The sequence below is a fragment of the Hippocampus comes genome, unplaced genomic scaffold (assembly GCF_001891065.2).
Source record: "Hippocampus comes isolate QL1 unplaced genomic scaffold, H_comes_QL1_v1.1 scaffold124, whole genome shotgun sequence".
In the NCBI taxonomy this organism is placed as follows: domain Eukaryota; kingdom Metazoa; phylum Chordata; class Actinopteri; order Syngnathiformes; family Syngnathidae; genus Hippocampus; species Hippocampus comes.
The window spans coordinates 553883-576118 of record NW_017805075.1 but is presented as its reverse complement, the minus strand read 5'-3'; the positions used below and the strand labels follow the sequence as shown (position 1 = coordinate 576118).

Here is a 22236-nt window from a genome sequence, read left to right as displayed (position 1 = left end):
GTCGTATTTCATCTTGTGCATGATAATCTGATCAGATGTTTAATGACGCAATCTCTCCCTTTTATTCACCCAAGGCGTAGATAATGGTCAGGATATTCCCAGGGACCTTCTTGTTGGGATCTACCAGCGGATAGAGAAATGGGAACTGCGGACCAATGACGACCATGTGTCTCAAGTGCAGGCAGTGGAAAGAGTTCTTGTGGGCAAGAAGCCTGTAAGGGCCACTTTTCAATGCATATACAGTATTCGTGCGTGTGTGCGTGTGCGTGCGTGTGTGTGTGTGTGTGTGTGTGTGTGTGTGTGTGTGTGTGTGTGTGTGTGTGTGTACTGTATATAATTGTTGTATTTGTCTTGTTAGGTGCTGTCCCTACCCCATCGTAGGCTAGTGTGTTGCTGCCAGCTGTACGAGGTGCCCGACACCAACAGACCTCAGAGAACAGGGTTACATCAGCGTGAGGTCTTTCTCTTTAATGACCTTTTGGTGGTAAGGTGACCTTTTCTTTACCGCTTATCTTCCTCAGACTCATAGGCATCCATACATGGAAAATAATATACAGTGGGGCCTTGAGATACAAGTTTAATTTGTTCGAAATCCGGTTCGCCTATGCCCAGGGCTGCCCTGACTCCATCACGTATTCACTGTGCGACCATTGCCTTTAACGGTTCACTCTTCGCATGCGGTCAGTTTTTGGTAAAATATTTTGTCACCCAAGACTCCCACTGACTTACGCCAATGACTCATGAAGTTTCAATGTGATTCGGACAGTTTCATTGGTCCACTGTGACGTGTTGGGTAATTTCATTGGTCAGATGTTCCAAGGCAATGATAAAATCTATTGGCGGCATGAAGCTCATTCGTGTAAATCCAAAAGTAAGCGGATTACATTTCCAGCCATAGGGTTCAAAGTGTAGGAAAACATTTTTTTTTATTGTCTTATAGTTTGGAAATGATGGCAATTGCTGCTCCAAACAGACAGACAGACTAAATGCCACTGAGTTCTAGGCAGTCCTTGCCTCTTTGTAGAGGCCACTCCAGTGTGCTTCATAATAACATCTCAACTCCTCTCTGGGCTCCTCATCACGGCACGAACGGTAGTTGTTCTGTGCAAATATATGACTGTTAATGCTGATGTATTGTGTGTCTACATGTTGCTGAACCATTTGTGTAAAATCTATTGCTTAAAGGCTTAAATCAGTGCAATTTACTAGATGCTAATTATTTAGCCTTACAGTACTATCAAGATAGTAAGGCATCAAATAGTTGTTTGGCTGCTTCCAATACACAAAATGTAGTTCTTTGTTTTATGTTTAGTTTAACAATAGACCTCAACATGGAGTGGCAATAAACATCTTGAAGCCTCTTTTGTGTTGAATTGTTCACTATTTCCAAACTACAACTTCTTGTAAAATGTGTTGAGATGACTTCACTGTCACCATACAGCACTCCAAAAAGTCAAAGCACATACGGCCCGTATCTCAAAAAAGTTCAGACAGGTCTTTTGTATCTCGACACACCGCTTAACAACTTGATGAGGGGTAAGCTTCACCTATTTGCAACGTAGAGACTGTCAATGTGATTTTAGGTAGTGACCTTTTTGTGAACTTGTTTGCTCCTTTTGTTGCAAGCAAACTGGTGTAAAACAGTTCTATTGTGCAGTTAGTGAATCAAACAAATTCTCTCTTGTCTGTGTGTACAATGTACAATCAATCGGGGAACAAAAGAACGGAGGGAACCAAGGAAATGCCTCACTGTTAAAATTCTTCGAAGATCCAGACATTGAGACATTGAGTTATTTTATTTTGAGGCACTCATGAAAATTGTCTTCATGTTCTGCATTAGGTAACCAAAATCTTTCAGAAGAAGAAAACCTCAGTGACGTACAGTTTTAGACAATCTTTCCCTCTGGTTGAAATGCAAGTGCACATGTTCCAGAACTCATGTAAGAAACTCGATTCCTTTTACACATTTCAATCATCATTGTCATTCAATGACTCGGGTTCTTATTGTTGGTCTGCTTTTAGATTACCCTCATGGCATCCGCCTGACCTCCGCAGTCTTGGGTGGGGAACGAAAAGTTCTCATCGTCTTTATGGCCCCGAGTCAGCAAGACCGCACCCGCTTTGTGAGTGACCTCAGGGAGAGTGTCGCTGAAGTGCAGGAGATGGAGAAATACAGAGTCGAATGTAAGGGCTCCATCTACTGGACACTGTTCTGAATCACATGCTTCTTGCAAAGTTATCCCACTGACATCCTTCCATCCAAACATATAAAAGGATAAAGAATCAAAACACTGAACAAACATCCACTCGTCACACTTTGTTTGAAATCACTCTCTCATGTTTTTCGTAAATAAATGCCAAGTATGGCTTGCGTTACGTGACAACTGGAGTCGAGCTACAGCGTTTTAACCAAATGTTGCCTATTTAGCAACTGTATTTCAAAAATGCGAACTGCAATGAATTTTGCGAATTGTTGTGGAGCAAATGGAGACTTTTGGAACGAGCAGGAATTGCTCACTCCTCGCTTTCCAGACTGCAAATGAGACATGCTTGTTCAAAGCTACCATTGGCAATTGTAACCAAATCCACACCATCAACAATCCAACATGATGTGAGCATCCGTTAAGGTTTGACTGTGCTTTCACTTGTGGAGGCAGCGTTTAATCAATGCCCTCTTACACTTTGTAGATTAATTTGTAGGATCTGTGTATGTGGTGCGCGCACCAGAAACATTACCAACCACAAGCAGTCCGCCACCCCACCTTTACATCTTCGCGAATATTCAAAGTATATACCCATTATCAGAAGCTAATGTTGCTATCGCTTATTGTGCTAACACCCCCGATTTTGGCATAGGAGTGGGGTGGAAATTGCGAACGGTCTCACTCTCAGACAGATTTCGAGAAATGACCACTAACAAAATGATGTCAACGTGTTGAATGTCACACTGTGAATGCCTGGGCATACAACTATCTGCATCAAAGCAAACGAAAAGTCAACTATCCACCATATGTCCCATTTTAACTCCCCGGGCCTATATTTGCAGCGGAGTTGGAGAAACAGAAAGGTGTCATGAGGCCCAGTTTGCTGACTGGAGGTGTGGTGGGAGGTGGAGCTGGTGTGAAGAGCGACATTGTGAATGGTACTTTGGGAAGGACAAGTTTTGATGACAACTGCTCCGTTGGCGAAGGTCTCAAACGCACTGCCCTTAGTTCATCTCTCAGGGATTTATCTGAGACAGGTAAGGAAAAGGGCCCTGTGAAGACACTTCGATATTCCTTGCTGCATTGGGGATGGGTGGCTTCAGCTATGATTGTATTGTCTGGTTCTATAGACCTTTCCACCATGACATCATACATACTTCCAGGTGGCAGAAACTTGCTAGTAATCAAACCCTTCTTCTCGGATCCTTGGAACTTGGGGACATTCAAAACAGTTTGGTCGATATGAGCTGGCTCTCTCAAAGATTTCTCTCTCTACATATTGGTTCATGTTACTCTAGTTCATTCTACCGCAATTCCTTCTGCTGTATTTTTCCCCCTTTTGCGGTCAATGATCCCAAACCTTACTAATGTTTGATGTTTTTCCTTGGTCCCAATGTGAGAACTTAGTAATATTTGCCTTTTATTAACTTCAGATGATCTTATGATATGTTTGGGTGGTGGGGTGGAGGTGGGAAAATTCGTTGTGTGCAATAGAGCTGACAGTAGGCTAGCCTTTATATTTTGCCAAATGACGCGAAGACACGTCAAGCAAAGTTTTTGTTCATTCCTGTGGGAAAATGCCTGGTTCCTAGTCTGTCGCTTGAGAAGTGGTTGATAGTCTTGTGATCTTCCTTGTACAACATTTTATCCTCCTCAGGTTCCGCTGAATTCATTTGGATTTTTAGGAAGGAAAAGGGAGAAAAAAAGAAACCTATTGGGGTATATCTGGCGGCGCAAACCTACGCCAAACACAAGTTTTAGTTGGCTTTTTAAGTTCAGGTCAGTGGTAGTCATTCGTGCTCTGCCATCTGGACGTATCCTGGCATCTATTGTTTACAAACATTATGAAAAGGTCTATCAGAACATACTTTTTCTTAATGTGCTTACAACTTTGAAATCATCCTCTCGGCTAACTTTACTCTTCCTGGTGGGGTGCAGGGAAGCGTGGTCGAAGGAACAGTGTTGGTTCTCTGGACAGTACTATGGAAGTAAGTCTCAAAGACTGTATGAAGAGTTCAAATGCAATAGCAGACCTCTCCATTTTTTGTCAACTGAGTGATTTTTTTTTTTTTTTAATTCTGGTTACAGATAAAAGCCATCATTTTTTATTCTTAAATATTATGAAGCACTTAACAGGCAGTTTTGGGGAAAAAAATGTTGATTGAAAAGGTCTTTGATGTCATTTCATTGCAAAAGCAGACAACTCAGAGAAAATAATTTTGTAAAAAACACCAAAGTCTACGATTTGTACATTACTGTAAGTTAGTATTATGCCTCATAAATGACAAATTATTAACATGTTACATACATTAATTACTACTACAGTCTCTTGAACTATACCTTTAGTTCAAGGTATAGTTCTGACCGACTTGTTACTACACCGTTGTTTTAAGACATCGTCATCATCTCTCTCTTTCACTGTTTCATGCAATTGACATATACAGTCACTGCCAAGCACAGTCGAAGCTCTGTTGGCTATGAGCTAACGAGAAACAACAGACACAGACATGTTTGAGGGTGTCCATGAAGAACAGCAAGTTAATACGTAACTGCAGTAATATGCCAATGGCACTTATTTTCACAGTTTTACGAAGGAGTTATTTGGTTTTGTAGTGTTAGGAAATGCGACATCAAACTATGCCATCCTAGGCAGCCGGCTTTGTTTCTATTTTTGTGTAAATGGAGCTTGCCAGCATTTGCATTTAAAGTCTTCATATGTAGGCCTGTGATAACAGACCTCTTACCTGTAATTGAGAGGGTTGCTAGAAAGTGTCTCAGCATGTACTCTGTGTATCTGTCCTGCGCCCTATGTGTTGTCTTTACTTGGATGTCAAATCATACCTTTCAAATGCTGCTGTGTGTACATGTAAATCCTGTTCTACAGTGCATGGCAGAGGTGTCAAGCGCATTTTTGTCGCCGGCCACATCGTAGTGACAATTTCTTTCGGAGGGCCACACTGCAAATGTATGATCACCTCATATTAACGTACACCATGCATTGATGGATAAATAACTTTGAAGCCAGAAGCCAGGAAAAGATTTTCTTCAAACTATTTTTCAGTTTATTTTAAACAGGGAATTGGTAACAAAAAATGCTTTCAATATATTAATGTTGCTAAGAAGGAAGACCATTTGCAATTGTAGTACTGTATTTAAGCAAGGAACATGAAGTCGACGCGCATGATTTTCCTTCGCGGGGCACATCAAATGATATGGCGGGCCAGATCTGGCCCCCGAGCCTTGAGTTTGATACCTGTGCTGTACGATGTGAAACATTTCAGACAAAATATTAACATTTTGTGGGGAAAATGGGCCGTCGTAGCCCGAAAATGGTGGCATAACAAATGTTGCATGACCAGGCATACTGTATCAGGCAGTGTCAGATATTTCGAGGAATGATCTCAGTGTGAGTCAGCAAAAATTTAGGTGTCTTATAATTGTGACAATGACTCACCTCTACTGTAACTGTTTGTAACACTGTCACTGTGACCTTCTTTCATTTCATCTCCTTTCGTTTCACTTAGCATTCATGGTGTACTTTTACTCCGTCATGAAGAGAGCAACAATATTACAGTGAAGAACACAGGTGTCAAACTGTCCTGGGTGCCAGATCCGGCTTTCCATATCACTTTATATAAGCCACTAAATCAAATTTGGCATTTTGACTTCGTGTTGATTACTGACTGGATTTGGTCATTTGTTCATGGCAGAAGATTATGGATGGAAAATGCAATTTTTCTTCACTTTAAACAGATTTGTTTTCATCAGTTCAAACTTAAATTGAAAAATATGCAGTGGAACCTCGTTTTCCGCATGCCATGGTTTTCATATTATTTGGAATATGGTCCCAGTTTTGGTACAGTTGCTCGGTTTTGTAAAAAAAAAAAAAAAACATGACTCGGCCATTTGCCCGACTAATGCACGGTCGTCTGACGCAAATTGGAAGCTGTATAAAAAGGGTGCAGCTGATGGCAATGCGAATTCCACAATGCAAATGAATTTTTATCAATAACTCAAAGCAATAACACTCCCAGTCAGCTTGGCAGGACTCAGAAAACTTCTGCCCACTGCATCCTGCCTTCAAAATAAAAACAGCCAGCGCCATAAAAGTTTCACCACATTTTTTGGGGTCGCATGGAGGCTGATTTAACAGTCACACTCAATAAACAAGTGCAAAATAGTTCATGTTTGACTGCTAAATAAGACACCATGAGGCCACAAAGAAGGTTTGGTGCAGCTGTTATTATACCACATGCTTTAATTTTCAGGGAATAGCAGAGAATACGTTTGTGAAAAAGACCCAGAAATGTGAATATGCGAGGAATGCTGTCATGCAGTGATTCTCAACATGTGTTGGCACGTGGGCTACCTCTTGTGGTACGTAAAACAGTCATTGCCGAAGTACAGACCAGTTGTAGTTCCGTTTCAGTTCGTCTTTTGGCGGTGTAAATGTTACTACTGCGGACGCAACGTGGAAAGCCGGCAAAATCGTCGACTTCAACCCAATGTTGCAAATACAGGGTACAGTTGCTCGGTTTTGTAAAAAAAAAAAAAAAACATGACTCGGCCATTTGCCCGACTAATGCACGGTCGTCTGACGCAAATTGGAAGCTGTATAAAAAGGGTGCAGCTGATGGCAATGCGAATTCCACAATGCAAATGAATTTTTATCAATAACTCAAAGCAATAACACTCCCAGTCAGCTTGGCAGGACTCAGAAAACTTCTGCCCACTGCATCCTGCCTTCAAAATAAAAACAGCCAGCGCCATAAAAGTTTCACCACATTTTTTGGGGTCGCATGGAGGCTGATTTAACAGTCACACTCAATAAACAAGTGCAAAATAGTTCATGTTTGACTGCTAAATAAGACACCATGAGGCCACAAAGAAGGTTTGGTGCAGCTGTTATTATACCACATGCTTTAATTTTCAGGGAATAGCAGAGAATACGTTTGTGAAAAAGACCCAGAAATGTGAATATGCGAGGAATGCTGTCATGCAGTGATTCTCAACATGTGTTGGCACGTGGGCTACCTCTTGTGGTACGTAAAACAGTCATTGCCGAAGTACAGACCAGTTGTAGTTCCGTTTCAGTTTGATGTTTTGGAAGGGATTAATCCTGAAACTGAGGTTGCACTGTGTCTGGTAACAATCAACAGCAAGGCCAACTGTGTACACTGTATTTCACAACATGATGGTGAGGTTAGAAACCCCAAATGTGGCCCATGACAAAAATGACTTTGACAGGCCTGGTGCAGGCTAAGGTGGACGAGCTTCCCTGCATGTTTCTGGAGCAAGATGACACTCTTTTCCTTTCAGGGATCCATCATTAGCAGTCCGCAGCCTCACCAGCGCTACCCGGTGCCAGGCGTGGTCCCGGGCTGCTACACAACAGAAGACTTCCGGCCTCATCGCCCCATCCTGAGCCCCGGAACGGGGATGGGGGGTGGGCCGGGGCAGCAACATACCACTGCTGGGACAGGAGTCGGGGGCGTCCCCAGCAGTGTCGAGAGAGCGGGAGCGGGGAGCTGCCCTGCGGGGAGCGGCAACAACAGTGGCTCCTTCCTGGGCTCACTATTCGGCAGCAAACGCGCCAAACCGCCGGGGCCCCTTATTCCACCGGGGCCACCCTACCCCGCGCCTGTCCCCCCACCGACGACGGGAGGGCCTCCTCCTCACTCCCCTTCATCCCTGTGCCAGTCGTTGGACGGGGGGCCTTCCAAGATCCAGGCGCTGCATGCACAGTATTGCCACGCGACTACCGTGCAGCCCCCGCCACCGTACTACCACCACCATCGCTACCACGCCCAAAATGTCACTCCTCCTTTGCAAGGGGCGCCGCCTCATACTATACAGAGAGGCCCGCCACCCTTTCGTACACCCCTTTGCCCCCCGCATGCCCCGCACCCACAGCTGGCCCATCTCTCCCAGCTCTCACAGCATGGGCTTCCGGGTCGCTTCACCAACATGGTGGTGGGACGTCCCCCGCCCCTTTCTCCTCTCTCCCAGCATTCCTCGAACCCACAGTTTGCCCTGTACCACTTGCAGCCTACACACTCTATCAGGGGGTGCGCCGCAGGCCCTGTTACCAAACCGCCCCTAACCTTGTCTCACTCGCATCCGCACCCCCACGCACACTCCCAAACCCACCCCGGCCACGTGCACACACCGCACCCGGCCAGCCACTCCGGCCATCAAACACACTTCATCTTCGGCACCCTGCCCCACAATCTGCCATCCGCTACCGTCAACGCGCATCATGCAGCCTCCGCCGGCCAGTATCTGCCCCAGTACCCTCCTCTCTCTTCCATCCCCCCTCCCCCACCACACTCCCCTTTACCCCCCCCTTCGTCCCCCCTTACCCCTCTTACACCTCTCTCCCCTCTCCCCCCCCAGCACCCCGGGCAGCCTCAGCCAGGGCCGCAGGTGACGGGTGCCGGAGCGACAGGTACAGGGGGCAGTTCCAAGTCCAAGCCTATCAACCGGATAAGCACCGTAGTGTGAGCAGGGTGTGGGCCGCCCGGGGTCATAGGTCGGACGATCGGGTGGAGGACGCTGCCAGGGCCAGGGCCAGGGCCAGATCTGCTAGGACCGAGAGCAATGGCGGCAACGCGGCTGACAAGAGAAAACGCAGTTTGCTCCGCCTCTGTTACTTTCACCTCCGTTTCCCGCATATGTAAATCGCAAGCACGCACGCGTCACACGAACACAAAGCACACGATGTTCAAACAAGCCGATAGCCATATAATTAAAGATTCATATTTCTATGTGTTGGTCATGCGTCGGTTTTAAGCTGTTTGAAGTCTTACTTAGGGTCATATTCTCCCTTGTTCGTAAGTCGCAAAAAGGCACCTTCCTGGATGTGCGCTTTCTCCCGTCCAATCAAATGTGTCATTTATGTACCCTCGTGCTGTCCTTTAAAAAGTCTTAAAAGGCATGGAATCCCTGAGTCTAAAAACAAGGTTTTAATTGGCATTAAAATGTCTGACATCAAAATGTCAAAAAATGTCAACATACGATGAGTTAGGATGTTGTGATTGTAGTCTATAGTTTCAAAATGATTTACATTCTTCAAGATTTTTAACAAATTACTTTCATGGTAACATTGTGCAATCAAAGTTAAGGTATTTTTAGATGGGACTCCTGATATCAGATACAGGTACAGTACATGTCATTTATGTACTGTCACAACTTTGGACAACATGGGACATTGTGACCATCGCTTAGCTGGTCTTAAACTTAATTTCTAATGGAATTTAAAAATCTGAAATTTAACCTACCTTAACCTGTAGGAGCCCTGACCAGGTACGCGCACTGGGAGGAGCAACCCAAAAATGTGGGCCTTCCTTCTGAAATCTAGAGTGCTGAATTTTGACAGTGACTGGTCTCAAAATGACCTTTGTTTTAGCTTTGCGAGCGGCTATATTGATATCATGAGTTCATTTGTTTTTTTCATTAGATCGAAGAAAAAGCAGACCTATGTTTAAATGAAAATGCAAAATTTTAATGAAAAGAATCAGAGACAAGAATAATAATTTAAGTAACTTGATACTTCCATTATAATTTTTATACTTAAGTTTATATCATGATAGGTACTGTGACCGTGAAGGGATTTAATTTATACCATGATCTGAATTTTAGGACATATCGCAGGGCCCTCAGTCTCCATTTCAAGCAATTTAGTCTATGAGAAAAATAGGAATAAATAATTTCGGTACAATGAACAGGTTAATAAATTAGTGTCAAAGGTTAAAAAAAAAACTTTTTCATTCAGTAATACACCTATATACATATTTCTCTATGTATGACAGCAAGCAGTAGTTCATTTACTGAACCAGTTTAAAAACTGCCTCCCTCACACCACCTTTTTAAGTGTACTTACATCATTAGAGTATAATAGCTTTTCATTTTTGCATCGTATGATATAGCCTCGCCCTGCGATTGGCTGGCAACCCGTTTAGGGTGTACCTCGCCTCCTGCCCGAAGACAGTTGGGATAGGCTCCAGAATGCCCGCAACCCTTGTGAGGATAAAGCGGATCGGAAAAATGATGATACAGCCCAAGTTTCGATCCTAGTTGTAAATGTCACTGGGGGGAATATTGCCCTGAAGCGTAGTAAATTGAATCAAAATGGCAATTGTTGTTACAAAAAGCGCAATTAATTTTTTTCCGGAAATCATTCAGCCATACTTTCGCAGCGCAAGCTGGCTCGCCGAGAGCCGAACGGTGACATTTTATATCATATTGCCGAGTGAAAAATATTGGCACCAGCTGCCGTTTGACAACTGCAAAATAGCTTTTCCGCTTCAAATATGCGGCTGGCGGCTTGGGGTTTATGGAAAGCACAGGGCTCTCAAACAACAATTACAGTCATTATAAAGGTGCAATGGTGAATTAGAAAGTAAATCATTTGTTTGACTTGCTTCTTTGTTGGCCGTCCAAAAAGCTAAAGTGGCTCGACCGGTTTGTGTCAAAAGGAAGCTTGGGCACCACTGATCTATTCTTTTTTTTTCTTGGTGGACCTCCCAACATGTTCAATCAAAAGCACAGTATTCTGAGTAAATTACTTTTTTGGGATTTATTTAATCCAGAATCGAAAACGTGACACATTTGTGCGCAAATCTGACTGGCGATGACACATCCACTACGGAAGGTATTTTCATCTTTGCTGTGCGTTCTATTTTTTTTAAGTGTTTCTGAATGACATTCCCAAGTCTCAGGAAAACTCCATGCTCCATTATTCACAACCAGCCTCTGTCAGGCATCTTTGGTGGTTGCGCACACGTTAGCAGGTTACGTGGAGGGTGTGTCAGAACTCTGGACGGGAGAATGCCTGTCAATGGAAGGTGCACAACTCCAGCGTGTAAAAAAGACTTGCACGCAAACGGGAGATTGGCCCTACGTCTTGGTATTTATATGTATGAAAAATGACAACCATACTGTCCATTTGCCTTTTTATTTTGAGGATAAAAACAAAGACGTTCACCATTCAAAACAGCAAAAATTGCCCTTTGACTTTGCAATAATTCCGTTTGCTGACAGTATCTCATTTTTGAATAATGACTTCAAACATGTTGCTTTGTCTTTGAACTTTTTAACCACAGACGTCCAGTTTCGCTTCAGCATCTTTTACATGCCGACTGGAGCCGTGCGGCTTTGTAATGCATTCCTCAAGGAGTTTGGAAATTAATGATACAATCAACAATCTATTGTGAATGTTTCTGAAGCTTCTCGCTGTTTTATCAATATTAGATCTGCTATGTGTACGATGAATATTGTTTATTTGATCAATTTGTAAATGTATCAGCGGATGTTTGTACAGGGTGATATAAAGCTTCAAAGTAAATACCCGCTTTGATTTAAAGTCATTGCCATCATTTGCGCCCGTTAATATCATCTGCAGTGATTGTTGATCAAACTGACAAAACTTTTTTGTTTTGTTTGATGGGGAAAAAAACTTTGATGATGCGCCCATTGTTGGAAAAAAAAAGTGTGTGGTTGTGGAGGTATTAAAAAGATGGTGTTTCTTCGTAATTTTGTGAAGCACCTTAGCTCACCTTTTCAGAATCATGCGATTCGTCGCAGGGGCACGTGAAGTACAGTAGATGCCTCCGATGAACGGCCAGTTTCAATGCCCCCTTAATTTTTTGAGGGTCAACAGGGGAAGGGGGACTTTGGTGGCAGGTGTAAACATTCATTTTCCACCATAAATTTGATTTCATTTCACTATTGTGGTGGACATATGTAACCAATAGTGTTTTTTTTTCGCTTGCAGCACCCACCCAACTTGGGGATCGAACCTGATCGCGAGTGCACCGCAACAACCGTTGATCTTAAATTCTGGGCGGCCAGTTGCTTTATAACAATATCAGAAGGTATGCGAAGTGAGTCTTTACAACAAGGTGCGATGCATTATACATAACCCCAAAATATTTTGTAATTTGTCAACGAGGGGGCGTTGGGTTCAATGTGGATGCCCCACCCACCGCCAGGTGAATGCCTGGGGCCACCACCCTATCAGCCCTCAATCTGCACGCCCCTGATTTGTCGTTGGGTGTTTTGTGTGAACAAGCAAGCTTTTTACAGGAAGTTTTTGTGGTTTTGCACGTGACGTCTTTAGCCACAAATGACCATCTTAGTCTCTCACCCTTCCAACCACTTTTGTAGAACTCTCTTAACACATTAATTGATGCCATGGCATCCCCATGAGGGCTTTGTATTCTAATAATAATCATCATCATCATAATAATAAGTATTGAGAATGTAAAACAACAATCTTTGTTATTCTGTGGACTCCTGCAATATTTTAAGTTGTGAGTACTGACAGTTACCTACAGTGCCAAAAATTATCAAGAGAAAATCATATAGTGTATTCTCTGATTGGGGGTGGGGGGAGCAGAGGAGTGATTTCAAGGTTTGAAATTCGGCTGTACTGAATGACGAGTGAAATGTAAATCCACAAAAAACAAAAACATACAAAGGATGTCTGAAGAAAGTCGCGAATGTGAGATGAAGGATAAATATGTATCTGTTGCCGAGGCTAGACCTTTTCTTTTTTGACTTTTCTTGCATGGATATAGCTGCACTTATTAAATAGATTGTACTGTATAAATCTGATTGTAAATAATCTGCTTTATAGGCTTTTTATGGGACAAAGTGATCCCAATCTGTATTGTGGTTTGTGCATGTGAGTGCCATGACGCATGTACATAGGAGCGACAAACAGAGACAGCAAGTGGTGTGTAAAAGGAATATTTACTTGTTTATTTCTTATTTGTGACTGAAGACAAGCGAAGGAATGAAGAGTAATACATCACAGCCTAACGGTTATGTCAGTGCACTTATGGTGATTAATTTGGAACATTTAGTTAAATTTTCTGTTATAAATGTATTAAATGTACTGAAAGAATAGAGATTTGATATGTGAATATTTATTGCTTCAGATCAATTAAAGTGTCCTTGCAGTGATATGGCTGTTGGGTTTTTAATTTATTTATGTGAACTTCTGCTTTCACAGTGTGCATAATTATCACTGCTCTTAATCGCTGCACAGACACTAAGGATATGGCATTTTCATATTGCAATACCCGGGGTTGCTGTCATTTTACAAGGTTTTAATGAAAAAGGAATGAAACTACTGATCATCCATAATGATCCTAGCAAATAAGTATCGTTGTAGAAATGTCATTAATCCGTTCCAGTACCTGCCCCAAAAACAATTTTTTGGGGGATGTGCTTTTTTTTCAAGAGGAAAAATAGCAGTATATTATGCTTTACAAAAATATACTGTAGTGGCATAATTAAATAGAAATTAAATATGTTCATTCATTTTCCGAACCACTTTATCGTCACAAGGGTCGCGGCGGGTGCTGGAGCCTATCCCAGCCGTCTTCGGGCAGTAGGCGGGGGACACGCTGAACCGGTTGCCAGCCAATCACAGGGCACACAGACAAACAACCATCCACGCTCACACTCACACCTAGGGACAAATTAGAGTGTTCAATCAGCCTGCCATGCAGGTTTTTGGAATGTGGGAGGAAACCGGTGGGCCCGGAGAAAACCCACGCAGTCCCGGGGAGAACATGCAAACTCCACACAGGGAGGTCGGAGCCGGATCTAACCCACGACATCTGCAGTATGAGGTTGACGCGCTAACCACTGGACAACGTGGCAGCCCGAAATTAAACATATATTTTTTTAATATCCACATTTTTTTTATTTGATTCAATGGACATTGTGCTGCTCGTTCTGGTGTACACGCCTTGGCCACCTGGGGGCAGTATAATGCAGAAATACTGAATGGAAACCGTCCCAATTGCTCTGTCGCCACGAAAAATATTGTCAGGCTGTTACATTATGTGAGAATGAATTGCACATAAAAATTATAAGTAAACCTATGACAACAAACAGTTCTTTTCAGATAAATGCAAACGGACACCCGTATGTTTGAACTTGGTGTTCATTATGGACAATCCGTGACAAGCACAGAAGTCCAAAAACAAAACACCACTCGAATTCTGATCGGGAGGGCTGTTCCTCCCAACCACGCCATTCCAGGTCTCACTGTCATTGCCCACGTGGGCAGTGAAGTCCCCCAGCAGTAGGAGGGAGTCCATTGAGAGAGCGCTCTCCAGCACATCCTCCAAAGACTCCAAATAGGGTGGGTCCTCTTAACTGCTGTTTGGTGCATCGGCACAAACAATAGTCAGGACCGGTCCGCCCACCCGAAGGCGAAGGGAAGCTACCCTCTTGTCTACCGGTGTGAACCCCAATGTTCCACTGAGCTGGGGGGTAATGAGTATGCCCACACCTGCTCTGTGGCTCTCACCATGGGCGACTCCAGAGTGGAAGAGAGTCCAACCCTTTTCGTGACAACTGGTACCAAAGCCCAGGCTGTGTGTGGAGGCAAGTCTGACTATGTCAAGGTGGAACCTCTCTGTCTCACACACCAGCTTGTCGGGCTCCTTCTCCGCAAGAGAGGTGACATTTCATGTCGTTAGAGCTAGCCTCTGAAGCCTGGGATCGAACCTCCAAGGTCCCTGCCTTTGGCCGGCGGCCAGTTTACTTTGCACCTGACCCTTTGGCCCCTTCCAGAGGTGGTGAAACAACCCAGGTTGCCTCTTTGGGCTGAGGCCAAATAGGGCCCATGGGTGTAGGCCCGGCCACCGGGGGCTCACCATGAGCCCGACCTTGCAGCGTATTACACCTTTTTTAATTTCTCTTATTACACCTTTCAATAACAAATTAAAACCATTCAGGAAAATAGGAATATGTACCGGTAATTTATTTGTCACGAAGTGGCCTCTTTACATGAGAAAGCATAAAATTAGAAACTAAACAGTGGTAAATAGTGCCTAAAAGAACACAAAGCTCATCAAACTATGCATCCTCCGTTGTAAAATGAAGTGAAGAAAATGAAGCATGGAGGCCTTGTTTCCAAGGTATAATAAGTACAGTAGTTGATGTCAGTTAGTGTGTTCCTTTTGAGACCGTATCCTTTGAAGGGACTGTTGTAACTACAACACGTTGTTGCCTTCGTACGCACCGCCGTGAATCAGCGTACGTGCGCACTACTTCCAAAGAGCGAACGTTGCGGACGCGCAGCGAGGACTCGGGGTTGCGCTTCAGCCGTCAGAGAAAAAAAAGAAAAGAAAAAAAACAAGATGGCGACTCGTCAAGAAAGATAGGATGGCCTGAAGGGAGTGATGGTGTTTGTCGGAAAAGGATTACTAACAACACGACCGTCACCAGTAGCGATTCGTGCCTAAAATGAAACGGATGCCTCGCGTCCAGATTTTGAGTGTTTAGCAGAGTGTAGAACGTACGGGGTGATTTGAAGCGGCCAACTTTGCTTGTAGCTGTTAGCAACGCTAGCTCGCCAGCGGCATCAAAGCACAGCTGGCCCTCGTTAGCCAACCACCTATAAGCAACAAGCAGCAGTCAGCAGTCACTGCCACAAGACGAAGGAGAGCGGCCCCGTCATAGCCCGGGACATCGAGGTGTCTTCGGGTCAGTCAGCAACCGTATACGACGGCACTTTCTCACGCGTTTGGTGTCTCAAAGCCACGCGGCTTTTGTTACATAATGTCCAGTCGCTGCATTGACTTGGCCGTTTGCGTGAGAACTCACGGAAGCCCCGTGCCAATGTTTGCTTATTATCACCTCTGAGCTAACTAATGCTAACCAAGATGGTCCGATGGCAAAATCGGATCGGAGGCCTTGATGCTAACGTTAGCTCCATTTGACACCACCGATGTTTGGGGAGGGCAGAAAAATAACATTTAGTGAGTGAGCTAAAATAGTATAGGCGTAAGTTTTCTCAGCAACACTTAATTGATTTGCGAAACACGAGAGGTCGAGGCTTGTTTTGACTGGAACGGATATTATCGTCTTGTGGTTTGTAGGGGGTTTAACCCAAACAGGTCTCTAGTCACCAACATTGATATTAACTTCGTGAAACTCAACGTCCTCATTTCAACGTGAGTGCGGTTTTTTTTTTTTTTTTTTTTTTTGCTTTGTTGTCATTACGTTATTTCAAAGACTTTCCTAGAAAGTGCTCTTGAACAAATTGATGGTTTTGTGGTCTTGTTTCGAGTTCATGGCCTAGGCGCCATTGTTTCGGGACAAGCTTCACGAACACGGATTGAACGAACCTGCTTGACTCAAGTCTTGATTAGTGACCCCCAGTGTATGATTTTTAAGAAAATGTTACTTTGAGGGGGAAAAAATCTCAACAGCCACTTAGTGTGCCAAAATATCGATGGCTATGCTTGACAACTAATTAAAAATTTGGGTGGCTAACTTTCCTTCTCACCACTTTCAATCGCGTTGACTGCGAAAGAAGGTCCGTTCGCGTTGTTGTCTTGAATTGGGGAAGGAGAAATAACCAGCCCCCCACTGAGAGTAAGACAAACGCTTCGTCTTTGGCCTTCTCATACTTAGGGATTCTTCAAGTTCCAAAGTTATGCACTTTATAGATAAGCTACCTTAACATGCCTCTCGTATCTCTTATTATTACACTAACCTGTGGGTGAATTTCATTTTTAATGTAAATTTGTATCTTTGGTAGCCTTTTTTTGTGCTTATTTTTGGAAAAACAAAATGATTTTGTTTGAAATGTGTCCCTTTTTGAATATCAAATTTGCCGTCTTTGGCACTCCTCATATGTGGGACTATTTTGAAGAATAGCATGGCCTGAAAGAAAACACGTGCTTTGATGTTGAACGCTGCATCTTGCTAAATTGTCTATTGGCGTAGCTGTCTGCAATATTCCGAAGCGAAGTGATATGTTTTTCAGGGCAATGGAAGGGGACGAGTTTGTAGCGCCTCCGGAGTGTCCCGTTTTCGAGCCGTCATGGGAGGAGTTCAAGGATCCTCTGGGCTACATCGCCAAAATACGTCCAATTGCAGAAAAGTCTGGAATCTGTAAAATTCGACCACCATCAGTAAGTATTTGTTCATTTGTGAAACTTGAAGACAAAATGCTTGGTACACTTTTGACTGTTTCACATTTATTCCACATATTTATCCCTTCCCATCTCTATGAACTGGGAGTAGAAAAAACACTTGATTGATTTACTGAGCGACACAGTGGAACTCCACTCAACACATACGCAGTGTGTGAGATTCTGCCACGAGATTTCATGACTGGCCAACTTTCAGCCACGGGCTTTGCGGTAATCTAAAATTTGAATCGCAGGTGCACCGTCAATTATAGACACTCAAAATGCACACAAGCTTTCACAAAGGCAAAAAAATGAATTTCCAAGTTCAAGGCGAGCAAGACAGAGCCGTGTCACGGTATTAAAATTACAGCTCTCAAATGTCCTATTTCAAAATATTTCAGGAAATCTTTTCCATTTAATACAATCTATATTTTATTTTTAACAAAGCATAGATTTGGTACATTAACTAACATGCACCATGGGAAATTTAAATAAATAAATGAATGCAAAATGTGACATACTGGTCAGCCAGGCATACAAGTCGCCGCCACCCCCATCCCCACCACCACACTAACCGGCAGCCGTAACAAGTGCCATCGGAGGACACATGGACTAGCGCCGGTGTTCAGGTGGGCGGCTCCTCCGTCCTGCAGGACATTCTCCACCGCCAGGGAAACTGCCAGCGCACGCCTGAGCACATCGCCTGCTTTGCCCTGGCCTGCTCGCTCTGCAGACAGTCTTGAGATGCACTGTCGCGGAGCACCCAACAAAACAAAAATCCTCCCCTCAATCTGTATGGGAATACTTAGCTTCATTTGTCACCTAATCATTTTTATACTTTATTATTAAATTTAGGGCAGACGGAACAAAATGGAAACTGATAGTTTTGCCAGTTGGTGTCCATGCATGTGTGGTGAGGCATTTAACAGGTGTACGACTGGCTGCCCTCTATGTCAATCCAGTGACAAATTTCATATGTTGGAGAGTCAGGGTTTTGTTTTTGTTTTTTTGGGATTATTTTTAAAAACTCAATTGCGGCAATATCAATAGTATAAAACTGGGCTGGCTGGCAGTGATTGAATTAATACGGTGCAATCTACTGACATCCCATTCACTGGGTACTGGTCGATCGCGAACGGCACAATGGGCATCCCTGCTGTAGTGTTGCTTTTGTCCAACTGCCCACCCTCCTTTCTTGGCCCCTCTCTTTTCTGTTTGTCGGCCGGGAGAACAGTGGTGAGGTCCGCGAGCCAGCAAGCAAGAGTAGCCGTGGTGGCTGCTGCTAAAGTGGGTGGACGGAGGCAGAGGGTGGCTGACCTCGCTGCGGCCTCACTCGGAAGGCGTAACACCGGATGGCCCACCGCAAGGGAGTCCGCCGCCAGGCGAGGGGGGCTGCCAATGAGGCATTGGGCTCCGTGGCGGGATGGCCGGGTGAATGGCGGGGGTGTTCTCTGCTTCATTGTGGCAGGAATTGGCCACACACGGGAACGCACCTCCCATGGCGCTCGACAGCGATCCGTGGGCCAGAAACCTTTCAGCTGAACACCGGCTACTCTCTGAGAAGGGGAAAAAAGTTGATTTAAGGCAATTAATATCAAAGCGGCTGCTCAATAATTCAGCTTTGCAAGCAGCCCATCATATGTTGTGCTTGTCTCATCAAAACGGAAAAGAAGAGCTCATTACTGGTGACGGACAATAATAGCAGTCATCGAAACCTTGACTTATTAAAACCACCTAATTCATCAAACTGGACATCGCCCCACGCCTAATAGACATATTGTTTTCCAACAATACGTGTGTACCTTGTCGGTTACATTCAGAAGAATAGAAGCGCACCTCACTGTTCAATTGATCCCCATTTTTTTCGTTCCTTTTTATTCTTGCTCACGTCTTCTTTTTCTAGCAACCTGCGTCTTCCTTGACTGACACTCCCATGTTTTGATGGATTGAAAAAAGTGACACGGTACAAGATATTGTATGAGGACCCTCAGAACTCGATACAGGCTCACGCCATTCATACTGCAAGTAGTACGTGTACTAAATTGCCCCCATATGTTAAATTGCCCAATGTGCCGGGGTGAGTGGCCAACTGGCATTTTTATTACCATGGGTTCTAGTTCAGAAGCACTGCGGAGTGTGCAGCGGCCCCAAGGCATGAGCCCGGGACTTTGCCTCAGTGCACCAATACAATGCAAAGTCTATGAAGAAGATTTGAAAACAGAAGCTTATAAGACCCACTAAGCCAGTTTTGCTGGACGAATTTGGCTATTATTAATAGTGTGGTATAGTTGTTGCTGCCTTCCTTTCATTTTCTTCCCAAAGAAATGTCTTGATGTGGTATCTAGCCAAGCAAGGCATGCAATTAATAGTTCTGATCTGTCTTCATGTGTTTATTGTTTACTAAACATGGGCAAAATACCGTTAAAGGCCAGTTGTATTTTACAAGCTAACGTGCTATATGATCATATGATGACATGATGCGTTTTATAATTCTATTTTGATGTGTGGGATCAGTGTTTGTCTAATGGTGCTGGCAACTCCATTGTGCCAGCCCCACCTATTCGGGCTTCGAAGACGTGCCCTCACCAAATTGGAAGCACTGGTTGTGAAGTCAGCAGATTTGAAGGCTCGGAGGAGTGAGGTTTTAATAACGTACACTTACACAGCGTAAGTTGGTGTCATTTGCATTGTTGCGCAAATGTAGCAGCTGAACCTTTCCTCCTAGGTTTGATGAATCAATTATCACTCAATGCACACATTACACTCACATTAAGAGTTTGATTATTATTGGTTTGAGTGGTTTTGACTTGGAAACCGGAGAGGGTTAGAATGATGATGTCGCTACTCGATGCCCGACTGGTGAACACTTTTTCTGGGTGATTCACATTTACGTAAAACTATCGGAACACTCATGGCCCGAGGTGCAAATGACGAGGACGCTGCATAGACACACATCTATCTATCTACAGTTCTACACACAGACACATTCATTAGAGGTCCCTCTTAGCCAATGGGATGCCAGGATGATGCTCGGTAATAGCCAATGGCAGAGCAGCTACAAGTATGTTGTGTTCAGGAAACTCGGAGCTGCACGGGGCAGCCCCTACTGTATTTCTACCTTTTGTATCATGAAATTTCTTAACAAGAGGCAATATTTTCCTGTTGGGGTGTTTTGTAACTTGAAAATTTCGTATGAAGAGACGTTCGTAAGTAGAGGTACCACTGTATTTTAATTACCTTGTTGTTGTAGTTGCAAGACAAGAACATCTCCCCCAACGCCAAAATAACATAAAAAGGCGGCAGATCAATAAGCAGTATTGTTAAGAGTAGTAGTATCAGTTAAGATTGTAGCTATCCATCTCGAGGTGTGTGCGTCGGATGCAAATCGGGCTACAATCGTGCCGTCTGAGACTGGTATTATTGAACATTCTTCAAAAAGAGCCTTTCAGCTGGATTTTGGAGCTCCCATTTGACGTTTACTATCAAACAAAACAAAGTCAATTACACTTTGTGTACAACAATCACATAGCTAAGCTTTTCAGTTACCTTGCTTAATTTTCAAGCTAAAGACAATCTATGTTCTAAGTAACAGGTGTCAAAGTCCGGTCCTCGAGGGCCGGTGTCCTGCATGTTTTCCATCCCTCCCTGCTGCAACACACCTGATCCAAATGATCAGCTCATCAGCAAGCTCTATCGGAGCCTGATAGTGATCCTGATCATTTGAATCAGGTGTGTTGCAGCAGGGAGAGATGGAAAACAGGCAGAACACCAGCCCTTGAGGACCGGACTTTGACACCTGTGTTAAGTCATGTATGTCTTACCCTCTGGGTGTAATGATGAGTATTAGTGCTGTATTGATTTGCTCAGTGTTTTCTGGACTACGAGGGTGGTCATGGAAGGAAAATGAAACTCTTATCTCAAGATACTGTACCTGAATACTCATAAATGAAAAAGAATGTGGCAATAAATGAAAAGACCACTGGTTAATTTCTTGTAGTTTTCGGTGATGTACTGACAGATTTTTTTTTTCACCTACTGCCTGTTTGCGTATGCGAATTTACAGAGGGACGAAGGCCCATGTACTCCCATCCCCAACATCCAAATGATCCACTACCTTGCATCAAAATGCTCTCCTCTTCGTCACGTTGATCTCATACTTGTTGTTTATGGGGAACTAGCAGAGACAGCTCACGACCAAAATGTTGATTGTGATTTTCTTGTTCTAAATAGGACTGGCAACCACCATTTTCAGTGGAGCTGGATACGTTCCGATTTACGCCACGCATCCAGAGGCTTAATGAACTGGAGGCAAGTCATTTATACACCTGGCTGTTTGATGTTGTTAGTTGAATTAAATGATTGAAGATGTTTTCACGGTCTTTGTTCTTTATGCCTCTTTGTTCCCCAGGCGGAGACTCGAGTGAAGCTTAACTATTTGGACCGCATTGCCAGGTTTTGGGAGATCCAGGCTTCCTCCTTGAAAATCCCGCATATCGAGAGGCGCATCCTTGATCTATTTGGCCTGTCAAAGGTGAACATGAACTTAATCTTTTCAAGGTAAAACGTCTGTGGCAGTGGTTCTTAAATGGGGGACATAAAGGCACTTTGGGTGGTACGTGACATTTTAAAGTATTTTTGAAAAGTAGCACCCAAGCAAAAAATCTCCAGTTAAGCATAAGCCCAAGTTTCTCACTAAATGCAAATACACTCAAGTGAAACACCGCAATATTCAGTGTTGATGGTTCTTTTTAATTAAGAATGAATTAAGGGATTTCCTAAAAAAATTTTTCTTCAGTTTCTGCTTTTATTTAAAATTAATGATTTCTTTTTGAGAACAGACCTGTGCCGCACTGCAATTTGCCCAGTGCTCAAACGTCAGGGACGGTGTTAAAAACAGAATGTTAATGTTGCATTAACACCGCTCAGTAATGAAATAGCCTGTGTAGTCTAAAACTGATGTTTTAAAAAGGGGTGTTACCTTGATTCGACGCTGATTGGTTTTGATTTGAAATTGAAACCACGTCCTGACGTAATGATTTAAGTTGACTGGTTGGAGGCGAGCCAATTTTCTTCAGCATCATTTTCCT

General features: G+C 43.7%; 2 protein-coding genes across 9 annotated transcripts in view; both read left to right on the top strand.

Annotated features, from left to right (window-relative positions):
• Positions 1-9916, top strand: part of iqsec2b (IQ motif and Sec7 domain ArfGEF 2b) — a 60376-nt gene extending 50460 nt beyond the window's left edge. For 5 of the 7 annotated variants that reach the window (XM_019865090.1, XM_019865089.1, XM_019865095.1 and 2 more), the window contains 7 exons: positions 75-214; positions 359-484; positions 1841-1940; positions 2023-2184; positions 3047-3241; positions 4143-4192; positions 7524-9916. In XM_019865090.1, coding sequence (XP_019720649.1) covers positions 75-214; positions 359-484; positions 1841-1940; positions 2023-2184; positions 3047-3241; positions 4143-4192; positions 7524-8708 — 1958 coding nt within the window. In that variant the 3' untranslated portion in view covers positions 8709-9916. Of the gene's footprint in view, positions 1-74; positions 215-358; positions 485-1840; positions 1941-2022; positions 2185-3046; positions 3242-4142; positions 4193-6472; positions 6625-7523 lie in introns of those variants that run through there. The other 2 variants (XM_019865094.1, XM_019865096.1) reach the window with 2 other exon arrangements.
• A 5374-nt stretch (positions 9917-15290) lies between these two features.
• The window catches only part of kdm5c (lysine demethylase 5C), a 33259-nt gene continuing 26313 nt past the window's right edge, over positions 15291-22236 (top strand). The window contains exons 1-4 of one of the 2 annotated variants that reach the window (XM_019865061.1): positions 15291-15713; positions 17002-17149; positions 21380-21457; positions 21558-21680. In XM_019865061.1, the coding sequence (XP_019720620.1) occupies positions 17006-17149; positions 21380-21457; positions 21558-21680 (345 nt within the window). In that variant the 5' untranslated portion in view covers positions 15291-15713; positions 17002-17005. The remainder of the gene's footprint in view (positions 15714-17001; positions 17150-21379; positions 21458-21557; positions 21681-22236) is intronic. The other variant, XM_019865062.1, reaches the window with a different exon arrangement.